This window comes from Quercus robur, chromosome 2 (genome assembly GCF_932294415.1).
Source record: "Quercus robur chromosome 2, dhQueRobu3.1, whole genome shotgun sequence".
Classification (NCBI taxonomy): Eukaryota; Viridiplantae; Streptophyta; class Magnoliopsida; order Fagales; family Fagaceae; genus Quercus; species Quercus robur.
Window position 1 is genome coordinate 22531082 of NC_065535.1, and position 13339 is coordinate 22544420.

Genomic DNA, 13339 nt, shown 5'->3' on the forward strand with positions numbered 1-13339 from the left:
AGCAGGTGAAAACCTTACGAATAAATCCTAAGGACAGAAACCTGACCCTCGGCTAGATAATATCGCCGAGCAGGTGAAAACCTTACAAACAAAATCCTAAGGACAGAAACCTGACCCTCGGCTCGATCAATATCGCCGAGCAGGTGAAAACCTTACGAATAAAGCCTAAGGACAGAAACCTGACCCTCGGCTCGATCAATATCGCCGAGCAGGTGAAAACCTTACAAACAAAAGCCTAAGGACAGAAACCTGACCCTCGGCTCGATCAATATCACCGAGCAGGTGAAAACCTTACAAACAAAATCATAAGGAGGGAAACCTGACTTTCGGTTCGGACAAAATCACCGAGCATGTGTGAACCCTGCAATTAAATCAATGAGGGCGAAAAAATTGATTCTCGGTTAAAATCAAACGTCCGGACAAACGGAAACTTTGCAAACAAATGCTCGAAGGACGGAAACTCAATTCTCGGTTAAACCAAAACCTGATAAAAACCTGACCTTTTTTTAAAAAAAAAAAAAAAAACAAAGTCCAAATAGCGCTCTCAAAACTACTCACAGCTCCGCACAACAGGTTCTCGGGGGTACATTCTATTGAGCGGCCATAGCATTGGTGTGATTCAAACAGGGCACAAACGGATATAATTTCATTCAACCAAATTGAAACAGGAAAAGAAAGCGGACTTCCAATTAAAAGAGTAAAAGCAAATTGTTCAGTCACCACAGCCCGGTGACATAGGCAAATAAAACCAATAAATTAAAACAAAGGTTCAATCACCACATCCCGGTGACATAGGCAAATAAAAACGAAATAAAAATAAGCTAAAAATAAAATCAACTAGGGGGTTGAGTCGGTGGTGGCACTTCCTGTTGGACGATCAGGGAGAAAGGCTGGGCCTCGTCAAGAAGTTCCTGCACGGTCGGTGTGCTCGTAGCCTCCAGTTCCTCGGGCTCGGCATGAGAGTCTATTTGCTCGACCAACTCCCTCATACTGGCCGTCTCCTCCTCATCTGGAGCAGCCGGGACGTTCTGGATGGCTGGTACAGGACTCGGAAATGGAATCTGGCCGGGGTCTCTCAGCGGCGAATCTTCAGGAACTCCCATTGCTTGAAGAGCAGCATACCACCCGGCCTCGAAACCCATATGCCGAGCCCGAGCCACCACCGGCTCTGCGGAGTTCTCGGCGTCGGCGAAGCCCACGTCGTACCACTTCTGCTCCGCGGCCGCCAAGCCCGCCCTGAGATCAGCTATCTCCTCGGCATGAGAAGTGTTGAGACTGAGGGCTTGGGCCAGTTTAAGTTCAGTCTCATTTTGCCTGGCCAGGAGGTCAGCACACCTCTTTTCGGCAGATGCTCGGAACTTCTCCGCGGCAGCAGCCTTATTCTCGGCAGACTCAGCAATCTTGGCCTTTTCCTTTGCCGTTTTTACTGCTGCCTCCCGCGCCGCCTTCTCGCGCTCATTTTCCTCGTCAAGCTCCCGTGCCCGGGCAGCCACAATGTGAGCTAGTTGAGCGGCCTAGCAAGCGTGAAGGTTAGCAAAGTGGCAAAAGGAAATTCACATGGAGTAAATAGACAAAAGAATTACCGCAATGGCGTGCCACTCTAACCGGCGCCCCACGGACTCCTCGGACCCGTCCTCAAAGGCGTGCACGTCCTCGGGAAGTTGGAGAGCTCCGGCCAAGGTTTGGGCAATGCGGCCGCCCTCGCCCTTATCCCATATCCGGACAGAGGCCGTTGATGGCAATGGTTTGCCATCCAGAAGGAACTTTGGCTCCCACGCCGGAGCCACTTGGGAGGAGGATGCGCCCCCCGTGCCGGCTTCGGTCTGCGGCTCGCGGATGACAATCCCCCCTGTTGGTCGGGGAGGAGTCCGGGCAGAGGCGTCCCCCGGGGCCGTGGAATGTGGCTCGGCCACTTTCTGTTTTTTCCGGGCACGTCCGGACTGCGAGGTTGGTTGAGGTTGAGAAACTGGACCCCGACCCTAGGTAGGCGGGGGCTGGTTGGTCGGCCGGGCACCAGGCACGAACCTGTCTAGGGTCATTGTTTGCCTTGCCACCATGCTTGCACCGGGCTGGATCGCTTCAGCTAGCAGGTTAGCCGCGTCTGTCACTTGCTGTTGATGCTCGGCGGGTGGATCCTCGTGATGGGTCTGCTCTTGGGCTTGGTCCCCTTGTTGTATAGCTTCGTGGGCTCTCTCTCTAAGGCGCCGGGATACTTGCTCCGCGGAATCGTCTCGAAGGGGAACTCGTTCGTCCGCGGCAGTGAACCGCCTACCAAATTCCCTCGCTTCCCCGGTTGTAAGCTTCGGCGGCAAGAAGTTCACGTACCGGACGTCTATGTACGAGAGCAGGGGGCTGTCAACTATCAACGCCTGCTTGAATGATTGCCAAGTGGAGTAAACTGGTTCCACGCCGAGGATCAGGTGTGAGGCCCGGAGTTGCCCGTCCCAGTGCACGTAGATCTCGGAACGAAGGACGAAGTTTAAGTCGTTGACGTGGACGGCTCTGAGGTCCTGAGTAAACACTTTGCCGTCTGCAGAAGAACAAGTAACACGTTAGCTTTTAACAATAAAAGATTTTCTTTTACTCAAACAACTATAAGAAGGGGAAGGTACGAACCCACTTCACGCCGTGTGAGGGGGCAAGGGATCTCCCCGGCAAACCAATTGCCGCGCATCCTGACAAACTCCCCGGCGGAGTTCCTGTTCGAATCGGGTAGGCACGATATCAGCCGTACCCGAGCATCCCTTGTCTTTAAGTAGTAATTTGTGGATTTGCTCCCACAAAGGCTGTACATTTGGTTAATATCATGGTGGTCTAGTTGTAAGTTAAAGGTATGGTTCAACTGGCCGACACAACTAACTACCCGGTAAAAATTGGGGGGAAGCTGGTCGGGGCACAGCCCATAGTAGGTAAGTGTGCTTATCAGGAGGGGATCTACCGGGAACCTAACCCCACCTTCTAAGATGGACATCAAAGGGAAGAAGGCCGTACCATGCCCTCGGTGGAGTTCCATATCACTCTCATGGCAGTAAGCCACGTCCACGTCACTGGGGATACTAAACTTATTCCTAAAGTTGGCCAAAGCAACCGGGGTATCTAGAAGGTAAGAATAACCCATTTATAAAGCCTAAAACTACGAGAATAAAATCAAAGAAACAAAACTGAAGGAACAGGAAGGGAAAAAGAGACTTACGTTGGGTTCTAAGGAGGAAAAGAGCGTTGAGCAAGCAAGCACACAGAAATGTGGTCGGCAGAGAGTAGGCGCTAAAAATCAGAGGCAAAGGAAAAGTGGAGTGACGTTTGGAGAAGAACTATTTATAGAGCCAGAAGAAATGAGGAGAGAAGAAACGCTTGATCAAACAATAAATGGGCACAGCAAGCGAGCGACCCAGCAAATGCCAGGCGTAACTGATTTGCGCACCGCTTCGGTTCACGAACCGTCAGGCAATAATGACGTCTGCGCCTGGCGCCACGGAACGGCGCGTCTTTTGAGATGGCTATTAATGAGAAATGACAGCCAGAAGTCCCAGACTAAAAGATTCCCGAGGTCAAGAAGCCCAGGCAGCTCCTTGATTCTCCTCGGCAACCGAGTATGAATCAAGGGGGGGCTATTGTACGGCACGGAGCTCCCAAAGCCCATACAGGCCTTGGGCCCAGACCCATCTAGGCCCCGGGCCCAAGCCCATACCAGCCTTGGACGCAGGCCCGGCAGATAGTTCCCGTTACCTTATGCCCTTCTTAAAACTGCCTTAGGGCCAAAAAACAAGTTTTGGTTATCAGGCTCTCGGGGTTGACCGGTTAACATTTCCCGGTATAGCGCGTGAGTCAATACCCGGGAAGGTCATGATATGCACGGGAACGTGAGTCGCCGAACACAATCGGTGAAAAGGGAGCCAAGTTCCAAGATCATAAATGCTGCACCGCCCTCTCACCTAAAACAGCCACTTTAACCAGATAATACTGGACCTTCAATAGCACTAACGATGAACATAATCATGGTCTCCCCACTAACATTGGCTATAAATAGAGGAAAGTTGGGAGAAGAAGGGGTTCAGAAAGATGGAGAGAAAATAGTCAAGGAGAGAGCTTTTCAACTGAATGTTGTTTTGAGTCTCTCTGCCGAGAACGACCCATTGTAGGAAATCCATAAACCCACTACAAATAAATTGTGAGCCCAAGGGATCTAAGGCCCAGAGTTCTTGTACTTGGTTCTTACAAATACCATTCTTATTGGCCGTTTTGAACAAGTGGTCACCTATGAGGGCATCCAAAGACTATGTTTCTCTTGTGGCAGAGTAAGGCACAAAGTTGAAACATGTCCATACACTATCCAAAAAGGGAAGGAATCGCTAATCTCGACAGAGGAAGTGCATGGTTCTCAGGTTAATGACGACGGCAATGGTCATGAAAACCACCGAAATTTGCACAATATTGACACGCATAATGCATGCGAGGAAACGAATAAAGATGGGCAATACGGGCATTGGATGATTGTGAGCAGGAAACGACACGGACAAAAGGTAATAAGGACAGGCCATAGCACAGGAGGTACTAGCAGCTCAACCTGGAATTCACCACCCCACTTTGATCCAAAAATTCCAGATAAAGTGAACACAACCTCTGGTGGTCCTACCCCCAGCAAAATTTGGTGTAGGAGAGATAAAAATCTTAAGGATAAGGCCAACTCCAATAAGGGGGAGATGAACTGGGCCTCCAAATTCCTAAGCCCACTAACCCCTCAACTTGCGAAACACCAAGGTATGGTGAGTACAGGTCCAATTGAGAACCAAATGGAATGCGGAAATCCTTTGTGTGTTGAAGTTGACCAAGAGCAAGGCACAAGCCCAAGCCCACCATCTCGAAAACACTTAACCTATCCTTCCTCGGTGAAAGAAAAAAAGGTCATTGCAAGAGGCAAATCATCTAATATTTCTCACAAGCACGCCGCTACCTCTTAGTTACCAAGTTTAGCTGAAAAACTCACATCCCTTTCCTTCCTTCCGCCCTCCCCTTCTATCCATAGTCCCAATCAAACCATCAGTCCCACTTTTGAATTCTCGGCGTCTACCAATATCGAGAAGGAATGTAAGATTGGAAGGACTGATCTCGGAAACAAGGAAGTTATTCAGGCAAGGGATGCACCGGTTCAAGCTCAAGATGGGAGGTGCAAAGAGCTCACCCTTCTCACTAATAAAGGGATGCATGAAAGTGGTGCCAATGAAGGTGGTGCCAAAGACAAAGTGGAAGCTCGTTTGCCACCACTGTACTCGGATAGTAAAGGTGAGAGTATTGAAGATGACTAGATGGTATTTGAAAAGGGAAGCGAAACCCCTCCCTCCTCCTAAAATGTGCTCCGCACCCTCATTTCCAGTTCATCATAAATATTCTAATTTGGAATAGCATGGGTGCCCTGAAGCTCAATTTTCAGGGTCATATCCGTGACTTAGTGCAAGAGCACGACCCAGCCATTTTTGTGGTGATGGAGACCAAACTAGGTGGTGAAAGAGCTAAGGCGATTATTGAAAATTTACTGATGGATGGAGCCATTCATACTGAGACCATTGGTTACTCTGGCGAGTTATGGTTACTATGGAATTCAAACAAAGTGGAGGTGGAATCGTTGGCCAAAACAGAGCAGAAAATTCACGTTGAAATCAAGGCACGATCTTCTAACCTTGCTTGGATTTTCTTTGCTATCTATGCTAGTCCTAGGAGTGAGGAAAGATGCATTTTGTGGGAGAATCTTGCCAAAGTTGTGGAGTTAATTGTGAAGAGCAAGTCCGAACAACACTCCCGCTGCGTAGCTTTGCGTCGGCAACAAATACGACGTCATTGCCATATTACTCTAAAGTTTGAAAGTCGGAAATTCGAAGCTGACGTTAAGTATATACTAGCATTTTGTGGAAGTTGTAATTGAGAAGAGAACAATTCTTTCTTAATTTTTTGAAAGGAAAATCTTATAAATTTGGAATCAAGATTCAAAATAATGAGAACAAATGAGTTCCAGTTAATTTAACTGGTAAAATATCTTAAGGTTGAATAAGAGACGTGAGATTCAATATTCGTTTATAAAAAAAATCGATTAGTGTTTTGATTTGATAATAAAGACTATTATCAGAGTAGACGCACATAGGTTGAAAGTTGAAACTACCTTTAAAAAAAAGTTTTTTATGTTAAGAAGAAGAAAAAAAAAAAAAAAAAAAAAAAAAAAAAAAAAAAAAAAAAAAAAAAAACCGAAACAAAAGGTAGAAAAAAACAGTGCCCCCATATTTGAACCCACGTGTCAGCTTACCAAGTCGAAAGATCCCTCATTCCTCTGTAAGCCCCAGTGTGACTCACAATTTCTCCTTTGGCTAGCCAACTCGGACTGAGGAGTGTTGGACTGACTCACCCCCAAATCCCACCGTCGATTTTGCTTTCCTCCGAGTCCGACTCGGTGAATTCGCTGTAAGATCGTCTCAATTCTCACTCTATTTTCCTAATTTTCGAGCTCAACACTGTAGAATCTAGATAGACCATGATTTGCTTTGACTTAGGGCTTCAATTTTTTCGTGCTTGTTTGGTTGCTGGGAAAAGCTTGGAAAATACAGACAATTTTAGATTTTGGGGTGGGAAAAGACAAGAAGGTTGTAGAACTTTTGTATCGAGCTACGAGTTTTCATTTGATTTTCTCATTAATTTTCGTAGCAACCAAACATAACAGACTGACATGGATTCTTTTTTGTACAAGTTGGTATGGTCAAAACTTTTGGAAGTGTGTTACAAATTAGCTCACATTAAATTACACACACTGCACACGTGTGTGCATATATCTATATATAGGTATGCATGTCTGTTATGTATATTATATATATATATATATATATAGGACAAAACTTAGGTACAATTTCTTACCTGCAATACCTTAGATTCCCCAATTAAATTCAAACGGATAACTGGATTGAACTTAATTTTACTTGGAAAAAATGTTACAAATTGTGGGGTATTGGTAGATGCAACCATGTGTTTGAATATTTTGTGAGTCGCACGCGTGCGGTTGTGTTATTTAATGTCAGTTCTTAAATTTAATTCATTTGGCATTTTCATTAGATGGTTGATGGTTTAGAGCTTTACTTTATTTTTGATTTGATGATGGAGCCAGGAAGGTGATATTCTTCAGCACCAACAGCATGATCAGCAATGATATAGTTTAATCTGAAGGTACTGTTACTAGTGACATTGGATATATTTTTTTTGCAGCTTCTTATACTAGCTTGTGGAAGTTGTAGAATTCCTCAACTTGAATGTATTAGTTGCATGGTTTAAATCTCTGTCTTATGAGTAGTGTTTATGTTTCTCTTTTAAGTATATGTATCAAACACCCAAGATATTTAAGAAATATCCTTTTATATACCCAATTAAAGACATGAAATCTTTGTGTGTATCTGTCGCCATAATGTTTTTGTACTCTTACTCCCCCATGACTGGCAAATTGCTGTCAAATATTAGAAAGAATGTCTATTAATTGAAGTTTGGTCCTTGCCAAGAGCCTTGTAGCTCAACTGGTTGGCACCTCTTGGTGTCTCCAACAAAGACATCCAGGGTTCAAATCCTCCCTCCCTGTTGTAATTATCAAATTATCAACAACAACAAAAATGTTTGGTCCTCCAACTTAAATCTCAAAAAAGCTTTGATATAAAGAATCTACAAATACTTTACTTGATTGATAAAATAACAATATTCCGAAATACAACCTGATTTTACTGCAAATCCTTAACAACTAATAACTTTGGAAGATTTGCTGTCGTGCATTGATTGCATTCCAAAATAGGATTTGGAGTTCAAGGTTACCTTTTGAATATGACGAATTGCTAATGGCAGTGTAGTAGTAGCCAATGCACTGATCTCGTATGTAAACACTTTTTTGAAAGAGTACTTATTATAGATTAGCTTGTCAATAGACCTGATATCAGAGATTAAAGGTTTTGTCACTTTTTAAGTAGGTTCCACATCTGCCCTGTTATCTTCCAAAATTGCTGAAAATTACTGAAATTTGGTTCTTCTTTGAGTACTGTGAAAATGGCTGTGAAGCACTGTTTTGATAATTTCCTGTGGTTCATTATGAAAATTGATGCTTAAAGTTGTCCATGTCATCTGGGATCTTGTTTCAAAATGATGTTCTCAAATTATGTAAAATATAAATAAATGCCTGTGTATTATGCTGCAATTGAACTGTGATGTTCAACTTGCATTTCAGGATGGAAGAAGTTTGTCTCAATAGCGAGCCAGTTTTTGATGAAGGTGATGAGTATGACGTTGAAGGAGACTGCACTCTGGTGGAACATGATGATGAAACTGGGGAAACACAATTGAAGAAGGAACCCCCATCGCCAACTGTGGGTTTGGAGTTCGATTCTTTTGATGAAGCTTATGATTTTTACAATATGTATGCTAAACAACAGGGTTTTGGCATCAGAGTGAGCAATTCATGGTTTAGATCAAAGAAAAAAGAGCGGTATAGAGCAAAACTTAGCTGCAGTAGTGCTGGTTTTAAGAAAAAGAGTGAAGCCAACAATCCAAGACCGGAAACAAGAACAGGTTGTCCTGCAATGATAGTCATCAGACTGGTGGACTCCAAAAGGTGGAGAATAGTTGAAGTTGAGCTTGAACACAACCATCAAGTGAGTCCTCAAATCAAACGGTTTTATAAGTCGCATAAAAAGATGATTCTTGCTGCCAAAAAGGCACAACCATCTCCAGAGCCTGTTACAGAAGTACATACCATTAAGCTGTACCGAACAGCTGTTTTGGAAGCTGACCATATTGGATACTCAAATTTCAATGAAGGTATTAATCCTGTTGATAACTCAAAACATTTGGAACTTAAAGAAGGTGATGCTCATGCAGTTTATAACTACTTTTGTCGCATGAAGTTGACAAATCCAAACTTCTTTTACTTGTTTGATCTTGATGATGATGGGCGCCTGAGAAATGTGTTTTGGGCTGATGCCAGGTCCAGGGCTGCATATGGTTACTTTTGTGACACAGTTGCAATAGACACAACATGCTTGGCCAACAAATATGAGATCCCGCTGATTTCTTTTGTTGGTGTGAATCAACATGGGCAGTCTGTGTTGTTGGGTTGTGGCTTCCTTGGACATGAGTCAGTAGAGTATTTTGTTTGGATTTTGAGGGCATGGCTTAAATGCATGCTTGGATGCCCTCCGCAAGTTATTATTACTGATCAGTGTAAACCCTTGCAAACTGCAGTCTGTGAGGTTTTCCCTAATGCTCATCATTGTTATTGTATGTGGTATATCATGCAGAGAGTTCCAGAGAAGTTGGGAGGATTGAAGGGATATGAAGCAATCAAAAGACAACTGAACAAAGCAGTGTATGATTCATTGAAGATAGCTGAGTTTGAAACTTCTTGGGCTGACATGATCAAGCAGCATGGACTAGGGGATAATAAGTGGCTTCAAACATTGTATGAAGACAGGCAAATGTGGGTTCCAGTTTACTTGAAAGACACATTTTTTGCAGGAATGATTCCTATCCGAGAAAATGAGGGCTTGAATGCTTTTTTTGAAGGTTATGTACATAAGCATACATCTTTTAAAGAATTTGTTGATAAGTATGACCTGGCTCTACATAGGAAGCACCTCAAAGAAGCCATGGCAGATCTGGAGTCAAGAAATTCAAGCTTTGAAATGAAAACAAGATGTAATTTTGAGCTGCAAGTCTCTAAGGTGTATACAAAAGAAATTTTTAAGAGATTCCAATCTGAGGTGGAGGGGATGTACTCCTGCTTCAACACAAGGCAGGTGAATGTTAATGGGCCTATAATAACGTACATAGTCAAAGAACGTGTTGAGGTTGAGGGAAATGAGAAGGAAGTTAAATATTATGAGGTTTTGTATGAGACAACGCAGGTGGATATCCGCTGTATTTGCAGTTTGTTCAACTATAAAGGTTATCTATGCCGGCATGCATTGAATGTTCTTAATTATAATGGTGTCGAAGAAATCCCATCTCGCTACATTCTGCAACGTTGGAGTAAAGACTTCAAATGCAGGTATCTTCTAGACAATAAGTCCGGTAATATTGATGCATATAATCCAATGCACTGGTATAATCATCTGCATAAATGTGCTCTTCCAATTGTTGAAGAAGGGGCACAATCTCAAGAACATTATAAGATTGCGTTGCTAGAATTGGAGGAATTGTTAAACAAGTTTAATAATGTAGCAAATGACTTTGTATGACAGAACGTTAAGGTGCAGGATTTAAGAAATACCAAAGTCTTTATTATAAACCAGTGCCCATTCATTCTTCTTTTCTTTTTTTTCCTATTGATATGCTGTGTGTGGCAACTGGCAACTGAAATAATATTTGATGATGCTGGAGGAATTCTTTTTTTTTTTTTTTACCCCATTTTCCCTAATTCCTGCATCTTATTCTTGTATGTCAAGCGTTCTGATTTCTAATGTGAAAAAGAATAGTGGATGAATAATAAAAAAATGACATTCTGGTGCCCCTGAAGGGTCTTTAGAATTAGGAGAACTGGTCGAGAGGAGAAAATCTTTAATGTTTCTGATCAAACTTCAACCAAAGAAACCTACGGCAGATTTATGTGAATTTCATCATGATTACATTTGTATTTTAGGATTTGAAGAACAATTGATACAGTAAATTGTTTGATATAAATTTAACAATAAATGATGTTGTGACTTTAGAGATTTTTATCTTATATCCTTGACAATTCAGATCCATGTAGTAATAGAACTCCTTCAATAAATTTCATTCATCTGTAACAAAAAAACTAGATGGTTTTCAATACATGTCAACTCACCAAGCCTTCTTCCCAAAAAAAAAAAAAAAAAAAAAAGAAAAAAAAAGAAAAGAAAATCAAGCCATAGCTTGAAACGACAAAGAACCTGAACCACTTCAAATCTACTATCAGTACTATGGTCGATGAGTAATACTCAAACGGCACACGTAGTGACATTGAGTATTTCAAACTGCATAAATAAGAATTGGAGAAAACTTACAACAGTGGAAGCTCAAATAAAAGAACCCCATATACCCACACCAAGAAGGGGAAAAAAAAGTTGAAAACAGGAAATCAAATGCAAATCTGGCTTGATATCACTCTTCACTTCAGGCAGGTGGGTAGTGTAAGACCATGGCAAACAAAAGCCAGCACAACATAAACAATCACTAGCAGCAAGAGTATAAGTCCAGCACTGCAAAATTCAAAGCGATTTCATCAGTGATCAATAGAGTTATTCACGTCCACAGGTAGATAATGTTAAGTTAACACACAAGAAACGCCACTTCCCCAGACCATAGGGCTGAATTAATGATAAAATTTTGTGGCTTTATAATTGTTTAAATTTCCAAAACATCAGAATGTATTCAGGAAACTATGAGAAAGTAACGAGAGAGAATCAAAAAATGGGTTGATTCAAAGCAGAAGGTTGATTCCTATTGAAAGAAAGTGTACGCTGCTCTTTTAAAATGATTTAATATTATGGGATATCATTGAATTAACTAGAGGTTAAACAAATCCTGAGAATATATTGGATTTCCGTCCTATATTACCAAACTAAATAATGATGAAAGTTCTTCCCATTCAGCCTAATGGAATTGTATGTTCAAATCACAAACTTAGGAATATAAAATAGTTAATCCTGATGACCCCTTTGAAAGATTCAAAGTATACTGATATGTCAACTGACACAATGCTTATAGATGCATAAACAAAAAAAAAAAAAAAAAAGCTCCATCCATCTTCTCTCTAATGCAAGTTTTAGTTGAAGAACATACGTGAGCTTGACGTTTCTCCACCACACAGTGCTTCTGAAGCGGCGAGCTTGCTTTCTGAAGCGGAAGGTATTTCCTTGCATGTTAGCCGTTTTGTCAACCAACAATTCAAGGCGATCACCTCTTTCTAAAACTTTGTCAATATTCTCTATCATGACGTTCCGCACCTATTCAAACACAATTTCAAGATCATATAATCATCCTCATTTTATGGTCTCACATCATAAACATCACATTTGAGCAAAATGGTTGGGGTTAATTAAAGGAAACATCTGATTAAGCAATTCAGAACCCACAAACATCTGATTAAGCACAAAAACTATATTTGCTAAAGCAGAGAGACTCTCAAACACAATGACTTCATACATTTCCAATACTTAAAAAGGATCAAAAGCATTAAACCAGAATGGGAATGCATTTCACAACATACCTGACTCATTTCACCTTTTAACCGATTTATCCTATCAGCATTTGGGTCACTCGAGTAGTATTCCATTTGCTGACTCAAAACCCTCGAAAACTCGTCATTCATGGCATAAGCGTGGGCTGAAATAACCGCGCGGCCATAATTCCTAGCAAATCTCTGGTGAATGTCTTCAAGAAACGCAAACGGAATTCTTCCTGCACAACAAACATTCATAAGATCTACCGATCATCTACAATTACTCGATACATCAAAATAGCAATCGAATAAAAAAACACACCAAATTATAATCTCCTAATGCCGCAATTGACAAAATTAGAAAGAAATTGAGATCTCATGGACAAAAAAAAAAAAAAAAAAAACCCTAACAAAATTGAGAAATACAGAAAATATTGAAATAGAACAGAGAAATTGATGAGAGAGAGAGAGAGAGACTAACTTCCGGCGGTTTCGTCGGCCATACAGAGGACGGTGAGGGCATCGGTGCGCTTGACGTGGAAGATGTAACGGTCCTGAGAGTAGGAGACGTGTGTATCGTTGTTTCCCGGTATCTTCTCCAATATCTGTCTCGCGATCGCACTCGCGTTTGTCGACGTGGCGCTGAACTCCGCCAGTACCACCGATCCCCGAGCCACCAGCGCGTACAGTATCGCCATCCCCCAATTATTTGATGCAGCTACAACCCTATAGATCAATTACTACAGCTATAATAATAATAATAATAATAATTTAAAAATTTTTCTCTTTTCAGAATTTGGGGTCCCCAAATCATTCAGCACAGCTCAACCTTTTTTTTTCTTTTCTTTCTCTTGAGTTTCAATTTTCAAACATTCTTTCTCTCTCTCCAGAATCCAGATGGGACAGGCAAAAGGTGGATTCCTTTTTTATTTTAACTGGGAGAAGTAAAAAAAAAAAAAACCTCCTATTTTTTTATTTTAATTTTCTCTCTCTTACGTAAAATTGAAATTCACGTTGGATTTGGCGGAAAGGGGAATTGAAAATTTGGGAAACCGATAAGGTCAAAAATCAAAATTAAGTCCAGAGGGATGGGATGTTTCCTCTATTTAGTACTATTTTTTTTTTTCTTTGTGCTCGAGAATGTAGTGGAGT

At 41.8% G+C, this 13339-nt stretch overlaps 3 protein-coding genes across 3 annotated transcripts; 1 reads left to right on the forward strand and 2 right to left on the reverse strand.

The window, feature by feature from the left end:
* Positions 1 to 549: 549 nt before the first annotated feature.
* LOC126696282 (uncharacterized) lies at positions 550 to 4225 on the reverse strand. Its single transcript, XM_050393048.1, has 3 exons — positions 4217 to 4225; positions 1584 to 1940; positions 550 to 1514 (listed from the first exon to the last, which is right to left on the reverse strand). The coding sequence occupies exons 1-3, from the start codon at positions 4223 to 4225 to the stop codon at positions 834 to 836; spliced, it is 1047 nt and encodes a 348-aa protein (XP_050249005.1). The 3' UTR covers positions 550 to 833.
* A 2059-nt stretch (positions 4226 to 6284) lies between these two features.
* On the forward strand, positions 6285 to 10887 carry LOC126712905 (protein FAR1-RELATED SEQUENCE 6-like). Its single transcript, XM_050412436.1, has 3 exons — positions 6285 to 6447; positions 7142 to 7200; positions 8237 to 10887. Exon 3 carries the CDS (start codon positions 8238 to 8240, stop codon positions 10242 to 10244), a length of 2007 nt encoding a protein of 668 aa, XP_050268393.1. The 5' UTR covers positions 6285 to 6447; positions 7142 to 7200; position 8237; the 3' UTR covers positions 10245 to 10887.
* On the reverse strand, positions 10757 to 13043 carry LOC126712906 (vesicle-associated membrane protein 711). Its single transcript, XM_050412438.1, has 4 exons — positions 12669 to 13043; positions 12236 to 12426; positions 11809 to 11972; positions 10757 to 11225 (listed from the first exon to the last, which is right to left on the reverse strand). The coding sequence occupies exons 1-4, from the start codon at positions 12883 to 12885 to the stop codon at positions 11135 to 11137; spliced, it is 663 nt and encodes a 220-aa protein (XP_050268395.1). The 5' UTR covers positions 12886 to 13043; the 3' UTR covers positions 10757 to 11134.
* Between the last annotated feature and the right edge of the window lie 296 nt (positions 13044 to 13339).

Excerpts from the sequence above, each read along its gene's own strand:
- LOC126696282 (XM_050393048.1), bottom strand. Across the intron at positions 1,515-1,583 it reads TAGAGTGGCACGCCATTGCG|GCCGCTCAACTAGCTCACAT; the intron begins GTAATTCTTTTG and ends CACGCTTGCTAG.
- LOC126712905 (XM_050412436.1), top strand. The coding sequence starts at position 8,238 with ATGGAAGAAGTTTGTCTCAATAGCGAGCCAGTTTTTGATGAAGGTGAT.
- LOC126712906 (XM_050412438.1), bottom strand. The coding sequence starts at position 12,885 with ATGGCGATACTGTACGCGCTGGTGGCTCGGGGATCGGTGGTACTGGCG. Across the intron at positions 12,427-12,668 it reads GGCCGACGAAACCGCCGGAA|GAAGAATTCCGTTTGCGTTT; the intron begins GTTAGTCTCTCT and ends TTTGTTGTGCAG. Across the intron at positions 11,973-12,235 it reads TAAAAGGTGAAATGAGTCAG|GTGCGGAACGTCATGATAGA; the intron begins GTATGTTGTGAA and ends GTGTTTGAATAG.